Below are 18,101 nucleotides of genomic sequence, written 5' to 3' on the forward strand. Positions count from 1 at the left end.
AAATGTATTGTGTTAAAGCTTCACTTCGTAAAGAATTCCCAAACAAGGAAAAAAAAACATTTTTGCTTGCACATGATTGGATGATGGAAATCATCAGATCTTTACCACATCTAAGCTCTAGGGAAAATGAGTGACTGCACTGTACAGACTGCAGTCTATTTTCCTTTAGTAAATTCACCTTATTGGTTGAGCCCCTAGACCTGCTGTGTGATATATAACTGGTGACTAGCGTTTTTTAGCCTTTGTTGTGATAAACAATGAGAACACAATGGCTGCCCCATGTACTGACTCTGTAGTGGCATTACATACATTCCTACATTTTGTAATCCTAGACTTCTCTATGGTCATTTGGTCATTCGATAGATCCTTTCCCTTCTGAAATATATTTTTCATTAGTTTGATACAGGTTCTCATATTTTCTGATAACCTTAAATTACTAAAATTGACTATTTTGAATACATTATGCATTTTAGGTCAACCCATCCCTATCCTTCAGGCAGTGCAGTAAAAAAGTAAAATGATGGCAGGCAGTAGATTCTGAGGCTGATTAGAACCAGCTTCGCCAGAAGGGATGAGTTGTGTAAGAGATGTAGAACAGAGGATTGTCAGAGGTATAATGGCTCTGAAAATCATATTTTTTGGCACAAAAAGGTATATTGGAACATTTCACAACTTTCTTCAAACCAATAAAAATAGAAGGATTTAATTAAACATTTCAATAGGTTTTTTAATGCAGACAGTAGCTTAATTTTCTCCAAAGAACTTACAGTTCACTGCTTCATTAAAGTAGAGAACTGAGAAGGTACCCATTGGTTTATCATAACAGTATACAGATTCTGCATGATCAATGTATGCACTCACCCTATAACACTGACCACTTACCCATAACCCTTATATAGTTTGTACAATCCCCCCCCCAATTACCCGCCCGCCCCTTGCTGTTTCACACGTTTGCTCTCACTCTGTCCACTAACATGTTTTTACCCTTCTTTATACGCTAGCCATTACGGATTCCTGTTGGAAGGTATGTCTGCAAGGTTTACCCAATAAAGATTACTTTGTGATTAAAGGTGTATCTTATTATATTCAGCATTTCATTTATGTAACCTTTAAGGTAACCAATGTCACAAAAGGAAAAAGACTTATGTAGGAAGGCTGTTGGCAGATAGTTAGCTGCAGCAGTTCTTAGACTTTGGCAAGATTTGGACATGTGCGTTATTGTATAAGCAAGAATTTACATGTCATCACCATATATTCTGTAGATCAACAACCAGTATCAATTAGCACAGAAGTCACCTAAACAAGTGCCAATGAAGGTTTTAGATCTACAAAAAACTGTGCCGCGATATATGTATATTTATGTTGACTGACAGCCATCGTGTGCGGTTACTGCAAAACCCATGATTGTTCTGGTGCTGATTATAGAGTGAGGGCTTTACTTTGTTTTGTCACTCATTATTTTAGGGATCCACTATTATTTCCGTACCTACATTTTTCATTTTACGTTATGTGCTGAATTGCTCAGTAGTCATGATATGTACCTTCTGTACTTTTACATTTCTGCAGTTTAAGGTCCCCAGACAAAGCACCTGAATGATTGTTCACATCACTGGCCAATCATTTTTTTTAGGCTCGATTCACACCTATGCATGTTGCTTTTGAGCGTTTTTGGAGGGTTTTTTTTCATGCTTGCCGCGTTTTTGAGCCGCGTTTTTGCCGCGTTTTTGCCGCGTTTTTGCCGCGATTTGCGTTTTGCGTTTTTTTTTTTTTTTTTCATTTTTTTTTACAGTCTTACAAAAAAATTACAAAAAAAAAAAAAAAAAAGGCAAAAACGCACCAAAAACGCACCAAAAACGCATCAAAAACGCTGCAAAAAAGGTGCACTTGCGTTTTTGATGCTTGTCCATTGAAAACCATTACATGCAAAACGCTGCATTTTGCATGAGAAAAAGTCCCCGACCCTTTCCAAAAACGCGGAGATACAAAAAAGCATTGATGTGAACATGTTCCATAGGAACCCATGTTAAAAAATTCCCGTGCATTTCTGCAAAATGCAAAATGCATCAAAAAACGCGCTAGTGTGAATGGGGCCTTAGTCTTCCTAAAGTTTATGTAAAAAGTAGTTCAAAACTTCTTTCCTTTCTTTGAATAGAGTAAAGGGGAGGGTAAATCAGGTTTTTTTTTCCAGTCTATGAACATTTGGGGAGAATCAGTCCCTGTCATTTAAAACACATGTGATAGAGAAATCAGGAGTGCCACACCAATGTCTTAAACCAGCCATAGACGGACCGAAATTTGGCCAGTTCAGCAGGAACCAGATGACTTTTGATCTATCAATAGACAATCTGGTTGTACTGAAATCAATCGATCTATCTTTTGATCAACTTCAGTACAACCAGCCTGTTGTGTTTTTTTTTTTTTTTTATTCGATCACTACCACTGGCTGTAGCCGGCAGCAGTGATAATTGTATTCTGACAGCTGGGAAACTTTCTGTTGTCAGAATACAACAGTACAGCAGAAAGGATTTGAGCAATTTTCTTTCCTTCAACAGAGAGAATTGCATAATGCATGGCCTGCCTTTGGGCCCTTTCACACAGGCTTTTCGATCAGGTCCACCTGTCAGTTTTTGCAGGCGGACCTGATTGGACCCTCCATTCACCCCATGGGGCAGCAGATGTCAGCGATCACCCACTGGCAGATGTCAGCGATCACCCACTGCTATTCGATCCTGTCTGCCAAAGCCAGACGGATGGTGACACTATTTTCCATTTGTCTGGTGGATGGGATAGGATGAAAACAGACAGGCAGTCCGTTTATATCCGATCTCCCTATAGAGGTGAGGACTCTTGACAGGTCCGTCTCTGCACAGCGGGGATCAGCGGATCGATCTCCCGCTGAGCAAGTGGAGTCAGTCAAATGGACAAGCCCGTGTGAAAGGAGCCTAAAGCCCCATACACACTATCAGATTTTCTGCTAATTTTTGTCTTCAGATTTACCAAAACCATGTAGTGCAAGGGCCTGCCTGATTGCATACAAATTGAATCTCTTAAGGTTTGACCTCATATTATATGGTTTTGGTAAATCTGAAGGAAAAAATCAGCAGAAAATCCGATAGTGTGTATGGGGCTTAAGGCTATGTTTCCACTATTGCGTCCCCAAAGTCGCGCGATTTACACTGCAACTTTGCTATGCGATTTGTGTTGAAATGTCATGCGACCGGTTAAAGCCATGTGAGAACAAGCCGCACCGAAGTAGGAACACAGTAGTGCAAGAACCTTTTTTGCAGTCGCTGCAACTTGAGTCGCACCAATTAGAACGGGGGCCATTGAAATACATGGGTTTTGACTTGTCATGCGACTTGACATGTGTCAAGTCGCGCAAAAACTCGCAGTAGTGAAAACAGAGCCTTAGTCTTTTATTGATTCCACAAGAAAACAAAATGTATCCAATGTGTCTCAGGGACCAGAAACCCCCGTGTATATGTTTACTGCTTCATCCAGAATGCAGACACTTCAAAGCGGAACTTTAACGTGATACAAAAAAAAATTGTTCTTTAGCAAGGAACATATGTTCCACATCAATAATCATGCTACCAAATTAGTGTGTACTGTAAATTGCCTCCAGTATTTTTCCTGTTTCTTCTTGCTGGAGGCGGCAATTTTGCTGAAGCCCAGAGCCCCAGCAGTAAAGTGGCACTAAACCCATTGATTTAACGGTTTCAAAAAAACGTTACATTCCTGGAATGCCAGGATTGCTAACTGTCTCTTTTTTGTGTCCTCAACCAAACTGTCAAACCATCATAATTGATCATATGTGCAACACCATGGCAGTTGCAGATCAAACAGAAGCAGCTTTCTTGGCTGTAAAGTATAGGAGGGTTTAATTCCACTTTAAGGCTGTCAGCTGATCAGCCTCTACAAACTCAGCAGTGCCTAAAAATGCCTAAAATGGAAAGCAAATGAGCACGTGCATAGCAGAGTGAGACAATGTATTACTGGATTTTACACAGTATAGACACTTATTTTTAATGTTTTACATAGCTATCATAGCTATACCTGCAAAAGGGGCCAGCCCAAAGTGATCTAGCAGGACTTAATTCCACTTTAAAGAGGAGATCCATCAAAATTTAAATTACTGTAGCTGCTGACTTTTAATATTAGGACACTTGCCTGTCCTGGAATTTAGTGATGTCAGCACCCCAGCAGATGTTTCCATCGACCGCCGCCATTGCCTGTAAGGGTGCCCAGCTGTGAAGCCTTGTGGCTTCACAGCCGGTTCTCTACTGTGCATGCGCAAATGGCCCGGTGGCGGGGAAAGGAGAAGGGAGTCGAACTTCGGGGGGACCTCGCCGCAGAATGATCTCCCAAGTGGGACGGGGGTACCTGTCAAAAACATGTGCCCATACCCCCTCCCCCCCCGAAAGGTGCCCAATGTAAGGGGGGAGGAAGCCGATAAGCAGAGCTTCCACTTTTGGGCCCGCTCCGCTTTAAGACAGGACGTGTGTTACTGTCAGGATCACCAGGTGAAATAAAACGCAGCATCCTTGCATCTAAGGATTAGTAAGCTGCAATATATTACATTTTTGGTTTTGGGTTTAATACAACTTTAATGGGCTTTTACACCCATCACCGACTTAGGCCGGGCATACACAGTTCAAACCATAAGTGTTACTAAACCCACAGCAGTAAAATCAGTCTGTATATGCAGTAAAGCATGCTTGTTATACTTAATGTGGAACCTAGGGGGTTAATCCTCCGCATTGTGCAAAAAAGCTGTTAGATCCTGGCTTCTCTGATCGTCCCTTCCTTCCACTGACTTCTAATAATTTTCTGATAACACAGGGTCTATGGAGTCAAGTGGCACATGCTCAGTTTGGTGTATTGCTACAGAGGTTTTTTTTTTTTCTTGGGAGGATGCATGTGATCAGCACAGGGCCAATCAGCACTTCTTTTTTACTTTAGAGTACGCTGGCAGTGCTGTCCCAGGAGACTGGGGGTATCCTGGGAGTGCGGGTAGACTGTGCAATGAAAGGGGCTGTGTACTGTGCAGGGGTAGGGGGCTGTGCAATGTAAAGGGGGGCTGTGTAATGTAAAGGGGGGGTACGTAATATAAAGGGGGCTGTGTACTGTGCAGGGGTAGGGGGCTGTGCAATGTAAAGGGGGGCTGTGCAATGTAAAGGGGGGGTACGTAATGTAAAGGGAGGGGTGTAATGTAAAGGGGGTACGTAATATAAAGGGGGCTGTGTACTGTGCAGGGGTAGGGGGCTGTGCAATGTAAAGGGGGGTACGTAATGTAAAGGGGGCTGTGTACTGTGCAGGGGTAGGGGGCTGTGCAATGTAAAGGGGGGCTGTGTAATGTAAAGGGGGGTACGTAATGTAAAGGGGCTGTGTAATGTAAAGGGGTTTTGCGTAATGTGCAGGGAGACTGTGTAATGTGCAGGGGGTCTCTGTAAAGTATTTTTTCATGAAAATTCCCTCTTAAAATTAGGGTGTATGTTATACGCCAATAAATTATGATAATTGCATTTCCATGTTCTGTGTACTGTGGGAGACCAGATCTAGTGAAGGCAAGGTTCTGGGTTTAGTAACACTTTAATGATCAGGCTGAATGTACCAGGTTGATCACTCGATCAACTTGGGTACAACCAGCCTGCCGGATTATCTTGTAAATATCGCTACAGCCATTAGTGATCACTTTTCCCAATGGGGTCAGCTTAACATGCCAGTCTAACCATTAAATAGACCCTGTCATTTTGTCAAATAACAGAGTCTCCTAATAGAATCCCCTCCAGCAAAGTATGCTTACCAATCTACACTTATTTGCTACCTCCCCACTACAGGAATAGTCAGATGGTCAGAATAGTCACTATCTGGCTAGTCAGATGGTATTAGAGCTTACCTGGGTGGATGACATAACTGCCCCACAACTGGCGGTTAGCCTATGACAGTGCCTCTTTCTGACTTATGTAGGGGGGCAACTAACGATTATTTTCATAATCGATTAATTGGCCTGATTATTGTTTCGATTAATCGGTTAATAACCTTTAAAAAAAGTGTGGTGTATAATTTAGTTAATATGTAAAGTTTTAAAAAAAAAGGCAATTTATTCTTAAATATCTCCTACACGCAGTGGTAAATATAAATAACCAACTATATGGTTAGCGAGTAAAATCTTTACTCCACACTGAGAATAAGAGAAGGAAGCGATATACTGTATATAATATTAGAGGAGAGATATACTGTATATACTATTAGAGGTTGAATCTGGTAAATATCAGACTCAGAGATCACATTTTTTTTATTTAAAAGAAAAAAAAAAGTTAGACTGTTTTGCAGATTTTCAAACAGAACTGTAATATATTATATGCTGGCCATACAAAAACAATGTCTTCCTTCAAAAAAAAAAAAAAAAATGTCCCTTTAAGAACGTTCGTTCGATTTTCTAATCGTAAGTGGGGTCAAATCGATGTTCATTTTCAACCACAGTGACGGGAAAATTTAGAAATAATAGAAAACTTCTTGGTGAAAGGAATTTTCAGACCGTGTATGTGGTTTTCGTTCAGAAATGACATTCGTTTTAAAACAGAATGTTAAAAACAAGTGAAAATTTCAAACAACATTCTTTCATTCAGGGAATGTACAAAGATTTTTCGTATGAATATTCTCGTCTGAAAATTGATCCGTTTGGCCAGCATAAGGCACGGTGCACACCTATGCAGTTTGCTTTTGATGTTTCTGCAGTGCTTTTTGCTATGCGTTTTGATTTTTGCACACGTGATTTTGCTGCGATTTGCGTTTTTGCATTTTTTTATGCCTTTTTTTTGGCTAATTTGTTTTTGGGCAGATTAAAAAACACAAATTGCTGCAAAAACGCACTACATGCTTTTCTGCAGCTTCTCCATTGAAGTATATTGAACCAAAAAAACACAGTTTTGCGTTGAAAACAGTCCTTGACCCTTTCCAAACTGCAAAATACAAAAAGCACCAAAAAACACATAGGTGTGAACAAGGCCTAAGACGTTTAGTAACATATAATGGGGTTAAAAAATTTTTTTTAGCCCTTTAGGCTGGACAGCAGTGAAAGTAATCTTTACAGTAGCAATTTGCTCTTTTTGTACTATAAGTCTGGATTCACACCTATGCATTTTTAGTGCTTTTTGCATTTTGCAGATTTGCACTACAGTCCATCTAACATGGTTTCCGATGGAACATGTTCTGTAGTGCAAATCTGCAAAATGCAAAAAGCACTAAAAATGCATAGGTGTGAATTCAGACTTATAGTACAAGAAGAGCAAATTGCTACTGTAAATATTATTTTCACTGTTGTACAGTAAAAAAATTAACCTCTTACAGTAGTGATTATCTGCTTTTTTGTACTATAAAGGGCTAATTTTAGTTTCTTTAACCCCATTATATTACTGGCCGATTAACCGATTATGAAAATAGTAATCGATTCATTTCATAATCGATTCGTTGTCGATTAATCGATTAGTTGTTTCGGCCCTAGACTTATGGTATGTACAAACACAAGTGCCAGACCAATGGTTAGAAGAGTCCAAAAGTGCTTTAATTGTTCATAAAATGATCATACAGCAGCTAGTGTTGTTAGGGACAAACACCCCCTCCCCTTTCATATTAGGGCTTAGTGATGTTTTCATATGTTTGAATGAACATATGGAACGCGTTTTTAGGAGTGTTTTTTTCTTTTAACTTGTCAAAAATGAAAAGCGCCTGAAAACGAAACGAGGCTAAACGTGAGTCGCATTTACACATGTTTACAAGCTGTTACAGGCATTTGGCGTTTCAAATGCCTCCAAACATTCATCCTGAACGCATTTTTTTTGCTTTCCAAAAAATGCTTCTAAGCTCAACTGCCTAGAAATGACTATAAACGACCCTGTGGACATGTACTGATAAGATAACAGAGGAGAGTTCAGGGACAGCTGGAAAAACCGCCCAACTGCTCTTAAACGTCCGTTTACCAGCAGCAGTGTACATGAAGCCTTATGCTTATTGCTTGAAAGGGAATCAGATGGGGCATAATTCTGCCAGCCACCCCAGTCCGAAAACCCAACAACAAGCAATTAGTATGCAAAATAAACATTCAGGCTAGGTTCACCCCTCTGCGGTGATTGCTGCTGCTGGACCACACTGGTTCCCGCACCCGCAATCACCTGCACAGGAAAATGCGCTGCTATTCAGGAGATGCAAGAGGGTGGCATTAATCCTATTGGCATCCCCACGCATTGGAAATGGCAGTGCGGCTTCCTGTACTGGGAACTGCATTGGACTTGTAGTTTCCGTGCAGGATGTGTTTTCAAAAATGGAGCAGCAACTTTTTTCCTGCACTTTTCAGGAGCCACAGCAGCCCATTCAAATGCAGAGCTGCACAAGTGTGAACCTAGGGTAAGCTAAAACAAGCTGGCCGTCCTTGTCACTATGGCAGCCCATGACCGCTGGACTCTCCCTCTTTTCAGCACTGAGTCTCTGCCTGATTTCCTCTGTTTGTCTGTTGGTGGAGCTGGTTGTGCCAGCGCATCCAGTGGATATACTTGGCAGAAAAGGAGGGCCTTGTTTTCTTTTGTGGCCTCTTTGATGCGTTCACAGTGACCACAAGGCACAGAGTGCTCTCATTGGCTCTGCACTTTTTGCCTGTAATCTAATGACTGCTCGATTACAGGCATTGTGAGTGCGCCTTTTTTTCGTGTTCGCCATTTCATGGTCAGTTAAGGGGGTTCATTTTTTTTTTTTGCCACCAGCAGGTTATTTAAACAAAACACTTTTTATTACCCCTTAAATGATTGAACTATCTAGTTACCTATACTAAGCAGTGAGAATTCAACATACAACAGTGGCATTTCTTTTGACTGGTTGCTGTGGGTTACTACAGGTTTCAGGTCGCCTTAGTAAATAAGCTTTTATTGTTCTGTACAAGGTGCCTTTAGCCCAAAACTATTTCATTTATATTTTCAAGTGCTGTCAAATCCCAGTTGGCGCTTTTTAATTTATGTAATTGTTTTTACAGTTTGCAATTTAATTTGTCACATTTATTGGCAACGAGTGCTGTCAAAACATTCCGTTTTGAAATATGTAATATTAAGTGTTAGTTTGATGAACATTTTCTTATATTACCAAAGAATCCAACATCTGTGTGATAATTCTTTTTCTTTTTGTTATTTGTTGATAGGATGAGATCATTCACGATGAACACTGCTCAGCATGCAAACGTGGCAATAACTTGCAGCCCTGTGGAACCTGCCCAAGAGCTTACCATCTAGACTGCTTAGACTCACCTGTGAAAATAGCACCCAAGGGGGTCTGGATGTGTCCTAAGTGCCAGCAAAAGGTGAGAAGCAGCGAACCAAACCCTGCTGTTAACTGTACAGTGTTCACTTTATTCAAAGCTGAACTCTCGGATAAGCAAACATTGGCTTGGTACAAGAAGCATGTGTATTTTGACTTGAATCTTGGTGTGCTTTGTGTATTTCTTCATGATCTGTGCCATAATCCAGTGTGAAAATTGACCTATGTGCAGGAGCTTCCTGTAACAAAGGCTGGTCACTGCTGTACTGTCTGCTTGTGCAGGGTGACTGGTCCAGTATGCAATAATATCTGGGTTTGTAAAGGCATTTGGTATATACCAAAGAGTTTTGTGACTATTGAGGAATATTTTTAAATGCAAGTTTATGTGTCTGAAATTCAGCTTTAAAGAGGTAATTTCAGTAACTTACAAACCTGCACTACTACATACACACGGTCACACAAAGTTGTCGGAAAATCAGATCGTTATGAACGCGGTGACGTAAAACTCGTACGTCGGAACTATAAAATGGGCAGTAGCCCATAGCTTTCGTCTCTTAATTTATTCTGAGCATGTGTGGCACTTTGTGCGTCGGATTTGTGTACACACGATCGGAATTTAACCGATCAGATTTTGTTGTGGGAAAATTTTATAGCCTGCTCTCAAACTTTGTGTGTCGGAAATACTGACGGAAAAAGTCCGATGGAGCCCACACACGATCGGAATTTCTGACAACACAATCCGATCGCACTTTTTCCATCGGAAAATCCGACCGTGTGTACAGGGCATAAGAATTTCCAATGAGTCAGGTAACACGCTGTTATTGGGAACTAGTTAAATCATGGTAAAGGTGGACCTTACAGTACAAGTTTGCCTCAATAACTTAATCGCATGTCAAAATATGCAACAGTATGAAGTAAATTTAACCCCTTCCCGCCGACCGTACGCAGATATGCGTACTCGGCTTTCCGGGGTTATACCGGGATAATGCCCGCAGCTGCAGGCATCATCCCGATACCGTTGTTTACAACGGGGGATCAGCTACACGAGTATAACAACCAATGCGGTTCCCGCCGCTCTTACCGGGCCTCCCGTGCGATCGGGAAGCCCGGTGTCCAGTCGGCCGCCTTCAGCGGCTGGGGGCGGGCTGGAACGAAGCTGTGGGCGGCTTCGTTCCAGCCTTCTCAATGTAAACGCGGAAGCGACGTCATGACGTCACTTCCGTTTACTCGGCTGCCAGTGGCGCCGGTTTTTAAAAAAAATACAGTATTCAGAATCGCCGTTTTGGGCGATCTGAATACTTTGATGTGCAAAGGAGGGATCGGGGGTCTTTTAGACCCCCGATACCTCCATAAAGAGTACCTGTCACCACCTATTACTGTCACAAGGGATGTTTACATCCCTTGTGACAGCAATAAAAGTAAAAAAAAAAAAAAATTTTAAACACAATTTATAAAGTATAAAAATAAATAAAATAAAAAAAAATTTTTTTAAAGTGCCCCCCCCCCCCTCCCGCCGCTCTTACCGGGCCTCCCGTGCGATCGGGAAGCCCGGTGTCCAATCGGCCGCTGGGGGCGGGCTGGAACGAAGCTGTGGACGGCTTCGTTCCAGCCTTCTCAATGTAAACGCAGAAGCGACGTCATGACGTCACTTCCCGTTTACTCGGCTGCCAATGGCGCCGGTTTTAAAAAAAAATACAGTATTCAGAATCGCCGTTTTGGGCGATCTGAATACTTTGATGTGCAAAGGAGGGATCGGGGGTCTTTTAGACCCCCGATACCTCCATAAAGAGTACCTGTCACCACCTATTACTGTCACAAGGGATGTTTACATTCCTTGTGACAGCAATAAAAGTAAAAAAAAAAAAAAAAAAAAAATTTTTAAACACAATTTATAAAGTATAAAAATAAATAAAATTTAAAAAAAAAAAAATTTTTTTAAAGTGCCCCCGTCCCAGCGAGCTCGCGCAGCGAAGAAAACGCATACGGAAGTCGCGCCTGCATATGTAAACGGTGTTCAAATAACACATGTGAGGTATATCCGCGATCGTCAGAGCGAGAGCAATAATTCTAGTCCTAGACCTCCTCTGTAACTCAAACCTTGTAACCGTAAAAAAAATTTAAAGCGTCGCCTATGTAAATTCTTAGGTAACGTAGTTTGTCGCCATTCCACGAGTGCGTGCAATTATAAAGGGTGACATTGTTGGTATCTATTTTCTCGGCGTAACATCATCTTTCACACTATACAAAAAAATTGGGGTAACTTTACTGTTTGGATTTTTTAAAATTCATGAAAGTGTCCCTTTTCCAAAAATTTGCATTTAAAACACCGCTGCACAAATACCATGTGATATAAACTATTGCAACAATCTCCATTTTATTCTCTAGATTCTCTGCTAAAAAAATATATATAATGTTTGGGAACTCTAAGTAATTTTTTAGCAAAAAATACGGATTTTAACTTGTAAACACCAAATTTAAAAAATAGGCTTAGTCATGAAAGGGTTAATATTTAGCAGTAAAAAGTTTACCTTTTTATACTGCTTACCCTTGGGCTCCAGTCCAGTAATTTTGCCTAGGCTGGGATGATGTCATCAGTATGCTGCAGGCAGGAGGAGACATTTCTTCAGTTTCCTCTCCCCAGTGATTAAACTGCAACATTGTACCTTTGTAAAAATTCACAACAAAAAGACTGCAGCAGGGGCTCATCGAAACAGACAGGTAACAGTGTCACTTGAGGGTCCATGCACACTGACTTAAAAAAACCCTCCTTCTACAGGAGTTTTGTGTTTTGCCTGTACAGTAGAAGCAGCTCAATGTTATCCTAACTGTCCATGCACATTAGGACACTTGGAGCCATAATGTAAGCTTAGCAATTCGAGGCAGAAAAAACCCCCCTTCTTCTTTGCGTTTTTGAGAGGGGTTTATTGGCAGAAAAAAAATGCGGAGTGCTCCTAAACTCCTGTACAAACTGCGCACTATATGAGTGTGTTTTTTCTGCCAAACGAACTGGTGTTTTTTTAAGACCAGTTTGTATAGATCCAGGTTCAGGTACTCACTGATGCATTTCTCAGTGGAGCCTTTTTGTCATATTTATTTCCCATTAAAGCTGCTTTTCTGCAAGAGGTTTCAATAGAATAATCAGACACGAAGTTCATAGGAGCTGTTTTAGAGATTTAAATACCTAGGCTGTTATAATAAATCGCTTTTATCTCCCTTACTCACAGCGGAAGAGCAACTAACGCTCAGACTCCAGTACCAAATACCTTCATAGACCAGAGCCAGACAAACAGACGCTCCCACTTCATTATTCAGATGGTCTTGTTGGCTAAAATGGTACAAAGCAGTAATTTTTTTTCTCTGACCATAGATAGCAGCACTTCAGTGGATTTGTGGGGATCATATAACACTCACAACAGGTTAGCTATGGCCACCTAGTGCTAAGTATACAGAAGATAGTCACAAGGCGCTGCTTTAGGCATAATACAGAGTGACATGGATGATTAATATATATCCTTAAAGGGTTCATTTGTACATTTCAGAAAAAGTTAAACCAAGCCCTCACATAATGAAACACACCTGTAGAATTAAACATGTAGATGTTTTGTGGTATATCAGGCCTTCGGACTGCCATATCCTTCTTGTTGATGTAAATCAGGTATCACTATTCAAAAGTGCTTTAACCAGTTGTGGACTCTGGGCATGCTGTACGCGCAAAAAAAAAATAAAAAATGCGCTGGGCGTTTGTATTATGCCCTCTCTTTCTTCCCCACTGCTGCTTCTTCCCCTCATAGTTTTTGGCAATTCTGAATGGTCGAAAGTTGATCTGTATATACACCAGCTGTAGATGCATTTTCAAACACCAGACAGAGAGATACAAAGTAACATTCTTACTGTCTACTCTGTTGCATTCATCTGCAGATTAAAGGTTGAATTCACACTATGCAAGCCGGCAAATTGCAATGCAACCGGAACGATCATCGCTCTGGCTGCTCTGCGTTTCTGGCTGAGCTAGGGAGCAGTGTGATGTCGGGATTCAGCGCATTGCACTGCTCCCTTTTTTTTGTTTGTTTTGTACAAGCTTTATTTGAAGTGTACAAAGCGTACATGTCACTCACTGCAATGTCAGGCGGCGTGCTGCGCTGCCTGACATTGTGGTGCGATTTGGCCCGGTGCGTTGCAATAAAATGCAGCATGTCTGCATTTTATCACAGCATGCTGCAGCGCTGCACTAGACTGTATTGCAGTGTGAATGGGACACATAGGAAACCATTTTTCCAGTGTGTCCCTGTGGTAAAATGTCTATCACCACCCATAGTGTGACCAAAGGGATGAGCTACCACCTGCATATCTTGTCAGACAAAACAACCTGACATGTGAAATAAGTGTTTTTTTTTGTTTTTTTTTTATATCATTCCAAAATAACACCTTATTAACTGTTAAAGGAGTTGTAAGGGCAGAAGCTTTTTTTATCTTAATGCGTTGCGTGCATTAAGATACAAAACCTTTTGTGTGTACCAGCACCCCCCCCCCCCCCCCAGTACCCCCTAATTACTTACCTGTGCCCCATCTCTCTCCAGCGATGCCCACGAACATCTAAGTCATCCGGGACACTCCTCCTGATTGGCTGAGACACAGCAGCAGCGCCATTGGCTCCCACGGCTGTCAGTCAGTCAGCCAATCAGGGGAAAGAAGGGCCGAGCCTGGTAAGGGCTCCATGTCTGAATGGACACGCGGAGCTGTGACTCAGCTCCAGTGCCCCCATAGGAAGCTGCTGACTGAGGGAGGGGCCAGGAGTAGCAAAAAGGGACCCGAGAAGAGGAAAATCCAGGCTGCTCTGTGCAAAACCAACCGCACAAAGGAGGTAAGTATAACATGTTTGTTATTTTTTTTTAAACAAGACTTTACAATCACTTTAAGTTATCCAAATCAGCCCTAATAAACTTCCTTCCTTCGCTATTATTTTCCTTTTTTTCTTTTTTTTCTTTTTTTTTTTAAATTTACATTTTTCTAAGTATTAACATCTCGCCTTTTTTTTTTGTCTAGTTTCTATTAGTTTTTATTGTTTTTACTGTCTTAAAAAAGGTAAAAACTGTAAAAAAAACCATCCTTTATTTAATTTATGCAATGCTTTGTACCAGAATGATAATTTAAAATTTAAATCAACGCAAACTATAGTATGATATACTGTATATACATTTTAGCTGTGTCCATGGTTTTAAATACTTACTGCACTAATGATGTCAAAGTTTACCACACTTATTCCTAAAAACATTTACAAGCTTTTTTTTTTTTTTTCTCTCATCGCAGCGTGTGAATTTTTGTGACTTTTAACTAGAGTTCTATTTTTTTGCAAATGCACCTCTGCTCCTTTTTTTTCTGCTTATTTTGAAATAATGTCTAATTTTTGCTCTGGTCTTTCTTTGACGGCCCTTAGGTATTAAAGAAGGAGACAGTGCCATGGAGTGGAGCTGTTGCTATCGTCCAGTCCTATGTAACACATAAATCAGGTATGGTCCTTACTCTTATGACTGATAGTGATGCATGCATATGGAGTGAGAGAAGCTGTGTTGTAAGCTGCCTTTAACTTTGATACATTTACTGGTGACTGTGAAAGGGATATACACCTGTAAGGTTAGTGCTTGTGTGGCATTGGGTTCAGATAATGGCAGATGAAAGAGAAGAGGAAGTTTTTTTTTTTTCCTCTGGTATAAAACATGAAGTTTACCATAATAAACTGCATTATCATAGTGACTGAGTCACCTGTACTACCGAACTATGGCACCATAAGTCTAACATAGCAGCCCCTCGGATTTTGTACACATGCTTAGCAGAACAATAAAAAAAAAAGTCCCCAACACTTAATGCCTGGTACCCACTACCAGGTTTTTTTTTTTTTCATTCAACCCAGCAGGCAGAATGACAAGTATAACAAACATGTTATACTTGCCTCCTCTGTGCAGTGGATTTGCAGAGAGCAGCCCAGATCCTCCTCTTCTTGGGTCCCTCTTCTGTGCTCCTGGCTCCTCCCTCCTGTTAAGTGCTCCCACAGCAAGCAGCTTGCTATGGGGGCACCCGAGCTGAGTCACAGCTCCCTGTGTCCATTCAGACACGTAGCTGCGGTCCGGTCCCCTCTCTCTCCCGATTGGCTGACTGACTTTGACAGCAGCGGGAGCCAGTGGCGCCGCTGCTGTGTCTCAGCCAATCAGGAGGGAGAGTCCTGGGTGGCTGAGACACTTGAGGAAATCGCTGAACAGAGATGGGGCTCAGGTAAGTATTAGGGGGCGCTGGGGCGGCTGCTGCACACAGAAGGCTTTTTATCTTAATGCATTGAATGCATTAAAATAAAAAAACATCTATTGCTAATCTCCTGCAAATCTCCTTTACAGCACAGTTAAACTGTATTTGTGGCAGACAGCTGACCCTCTGTGTTCCTTTCCAGTGAAAGAAGAGGAAAAAAGAAAGTTATTGAAGAAAGGAAACGAGTTAAAGAATGAACAGAGACAGCTAGAAGATCAAGAGAGACTTCTGAGAGAAGCTATAAAGGTAACCTTTTCAATAACTTGGAAATCTTGATTGAGTCCTCAAACCTTATTGTAGTTTATTCTATATTTATTTTACACATTTATATAGTAGTGCCAATTATTCCACAACACTTTACAAGAAAACAATAAGCCCTTCACATCTGCGCCAGACACCAGAAAGAGCTTAAAATGTTATGCATCGCACACACACCCAGTTTTAGTCATACACATCAACAAGGCAACTTTGGGAGAAAGACATTTTAAATATTTCTAAAGCCAAAGTTTTTTTCCTTAGAATGGAGAAATGTTACAAATATTTAGCAGGTTTTTATCTCCATCTGTGCCCCCTTGGGAAGATTTACCCCCTCTATCTGTTCTTTTGTCTACTGTCACTGGGACAAAAATGATGGGAAATCCAAAATTTTATTTTAACTGCAACAGAACATAAGAGGGAGTTTTCCACTGGGGACACCTTTTGGTAACAACTAAAATGGTTTTCCTCCTCACTTTTAAATTTTCCATCAATGTTTTCCAGGATAGAAAGTGAAGTGAAATCTGAAAGGAACAAAAAAAGTGTGTTTTAACTATGTATGCAAAACTAAGAAAAAGTGTAGGCTTTAGATATTCTTTCACCTACCACAATATTGTGAGAGAATACCAAAGCACCCAGGGATAACCCAAACAGGGAAGCAAGATTGTGTGCTTGGAATCAAATGCAGGACCCGAGTACTGCAAGAATGCTCACAACCTAGTCCCACCAAACCAAAGGTCCACGCTGCTCACATGATCTCCTCACTGCAGGGTGCTCGCCCAGTCGCAGCTGAAGCAATAATGAAAGGAAAATCCGGATGGCTGCACACCATACTGAGATCCAAATGCCTTTATTCACATAAAACTATGAAGAACATGAAGAGCACTACATTTCCAAGCAAGGGAGGAACGGCTTACATGTTTCACACACAAATTGTGCTTCTGTTAAAGTCCCACCAATTCCTGTTTTTGTGACTTTTAGTTTATTTCTTCTTTCTTTTAGTAAAATAAATAATTTTATATTAACGTGTAAGCATTTAAACGGGATATCCATGACACAGGGGTCCCAGAGCACTTTCCTCACCTAACTAAAATTTAAAAAAAATATCAGTCCTAAAAATATTAAAATACCCCTTTGTCACTTTAGGAAAGTATACACAAACAAACATGCAACAACCATGACGCCTAATAGTGCAATCTTCATTGCATCTGTTGACTTGAGCATCTGTGATGTCAGACTAATGCCATGTACACACGATCGGACATTGATCGGACATTCCGACTACAAAATCCATGGATTTTTTCCGACGGATGTTGGCTCAAACTTGTCTTGCATACACATGGTTACACAAAGTTGTCGGAAAATCAGATCGTTCTGAACGCGGTGACGTAAAACACGTACGTCGGGACTATAAACAGGGCAGTAGCCAATAGCTTTCGTCTCTTAATTTATTCTGAGCATGCGTGGCACTTTGTGTGTCAGAATTGTCCACACACAGTCGGAATTTACGCAAACGGATTTTGTTGGAAAATTTTATAGCCTGCTCTCAAACTTTGTGTGTCGGAAATTCCGATGGAAAAAGGCCGATGGAGCCCACACAAATTTCCGACAACAAGCTCCGATCGCACATATTCCGTCGGATAGTCCGACCGTGTGTACAGGCCATATGTCTCAGCAAGATTTAGTAAAAAATCTGCTCTCCAAAAATAAAATTTCTGCTTTCACATTTGCAAGCAGACCTATTTTATCACTCTCATTAGCACTCTGTCATCCAGTCCCCATAAACTCTTCTCCACCTGTAAAGTGTTACTAAACCCACAACAGTAAAATCAGTCTGCTGATAGTACAGCACCTTGGGGCACTCTGCACATGCTCAGTTGTGTGTATTGCTAGAGTGCTTTTTTTGGGGGCGGGGGGGGTGCATGGGATCAGCACAGGGCCCATCAGGACTGTCCAGACAGAGGGTCAGGGGTTATGCAACCTCATAGGTCAGTCAGAGGAGAATGAAAACTCCTCCTAGATGCTTTAACCATTGCTCGGCCAGACACTGATAGACGCTATAAGACTATATGCTATATACTGCTGATGAGAAAAGGTATTTAGTAGTTTATATATTTACTAAAATAATTGCATTTTCATGTTCTGTGTACTGTGGAAGACCAGATATATTGAATGCCGGGTCCTGGGTTTAGTAACACTTTGCATAGGATGCATTAAGGTGAAAAAACACGGTTTACAACCTCTTT

At 41.1% G+C, this 18,101-nt stretch overlaps 1 protein-coding gene across 5 annotated transcripts in view; it reads left to right on the top strand.

Annotated features, from left to right (window-relative positions):
- Positions 1–18,101, top strand: part of PHF21B (PHD finger protein 21B) — a 213,015-nt gene that overhangs the window by 187,748 nt on the left and 7,166 nt on the right. For 4 of the 5 annotated variants that reach the window (XM_073621924.1, XM_073621923.1, XM_073621925.1 and 1 more), the window contains exons 9-12: positions 1,002–1,024; positions 9,188–9,346; positions 14,738–14,810; positions 15,743–15,846. In XM_073621924.1, the coding sequence (XP_073478025.1) occupies positions 1,002–1,024; positions 9,188–9,346; positions 14,738–14,810; positions 15,743–15,846 (359 nt within the window). The remainder of the gene's footprint in view (positions 1–1,001; positions 1,025–9,187; positions 9,347–14,737; positions 14,811–15,742; positions 15,847–18,101) is intronic. The other variant, XM_073621926.1, reaches the window with a different exon arrangement.

Source organism: Aquarana catesbeiana, linkage group LG03 (assembly GCF_042186555.1).
Source record: "Aquarana catesbeiana isolate 2022-GZ linkage group LG03, ASM4218655v1, whole genome shotgun sequence".
In the NCBI taxonomy this organism is placed as follows: Eukaryota; Metazoa; Chordata; class Amphibia; order Anura; family Ranidae; genus Aquarana; species Aquarana catesbeiana.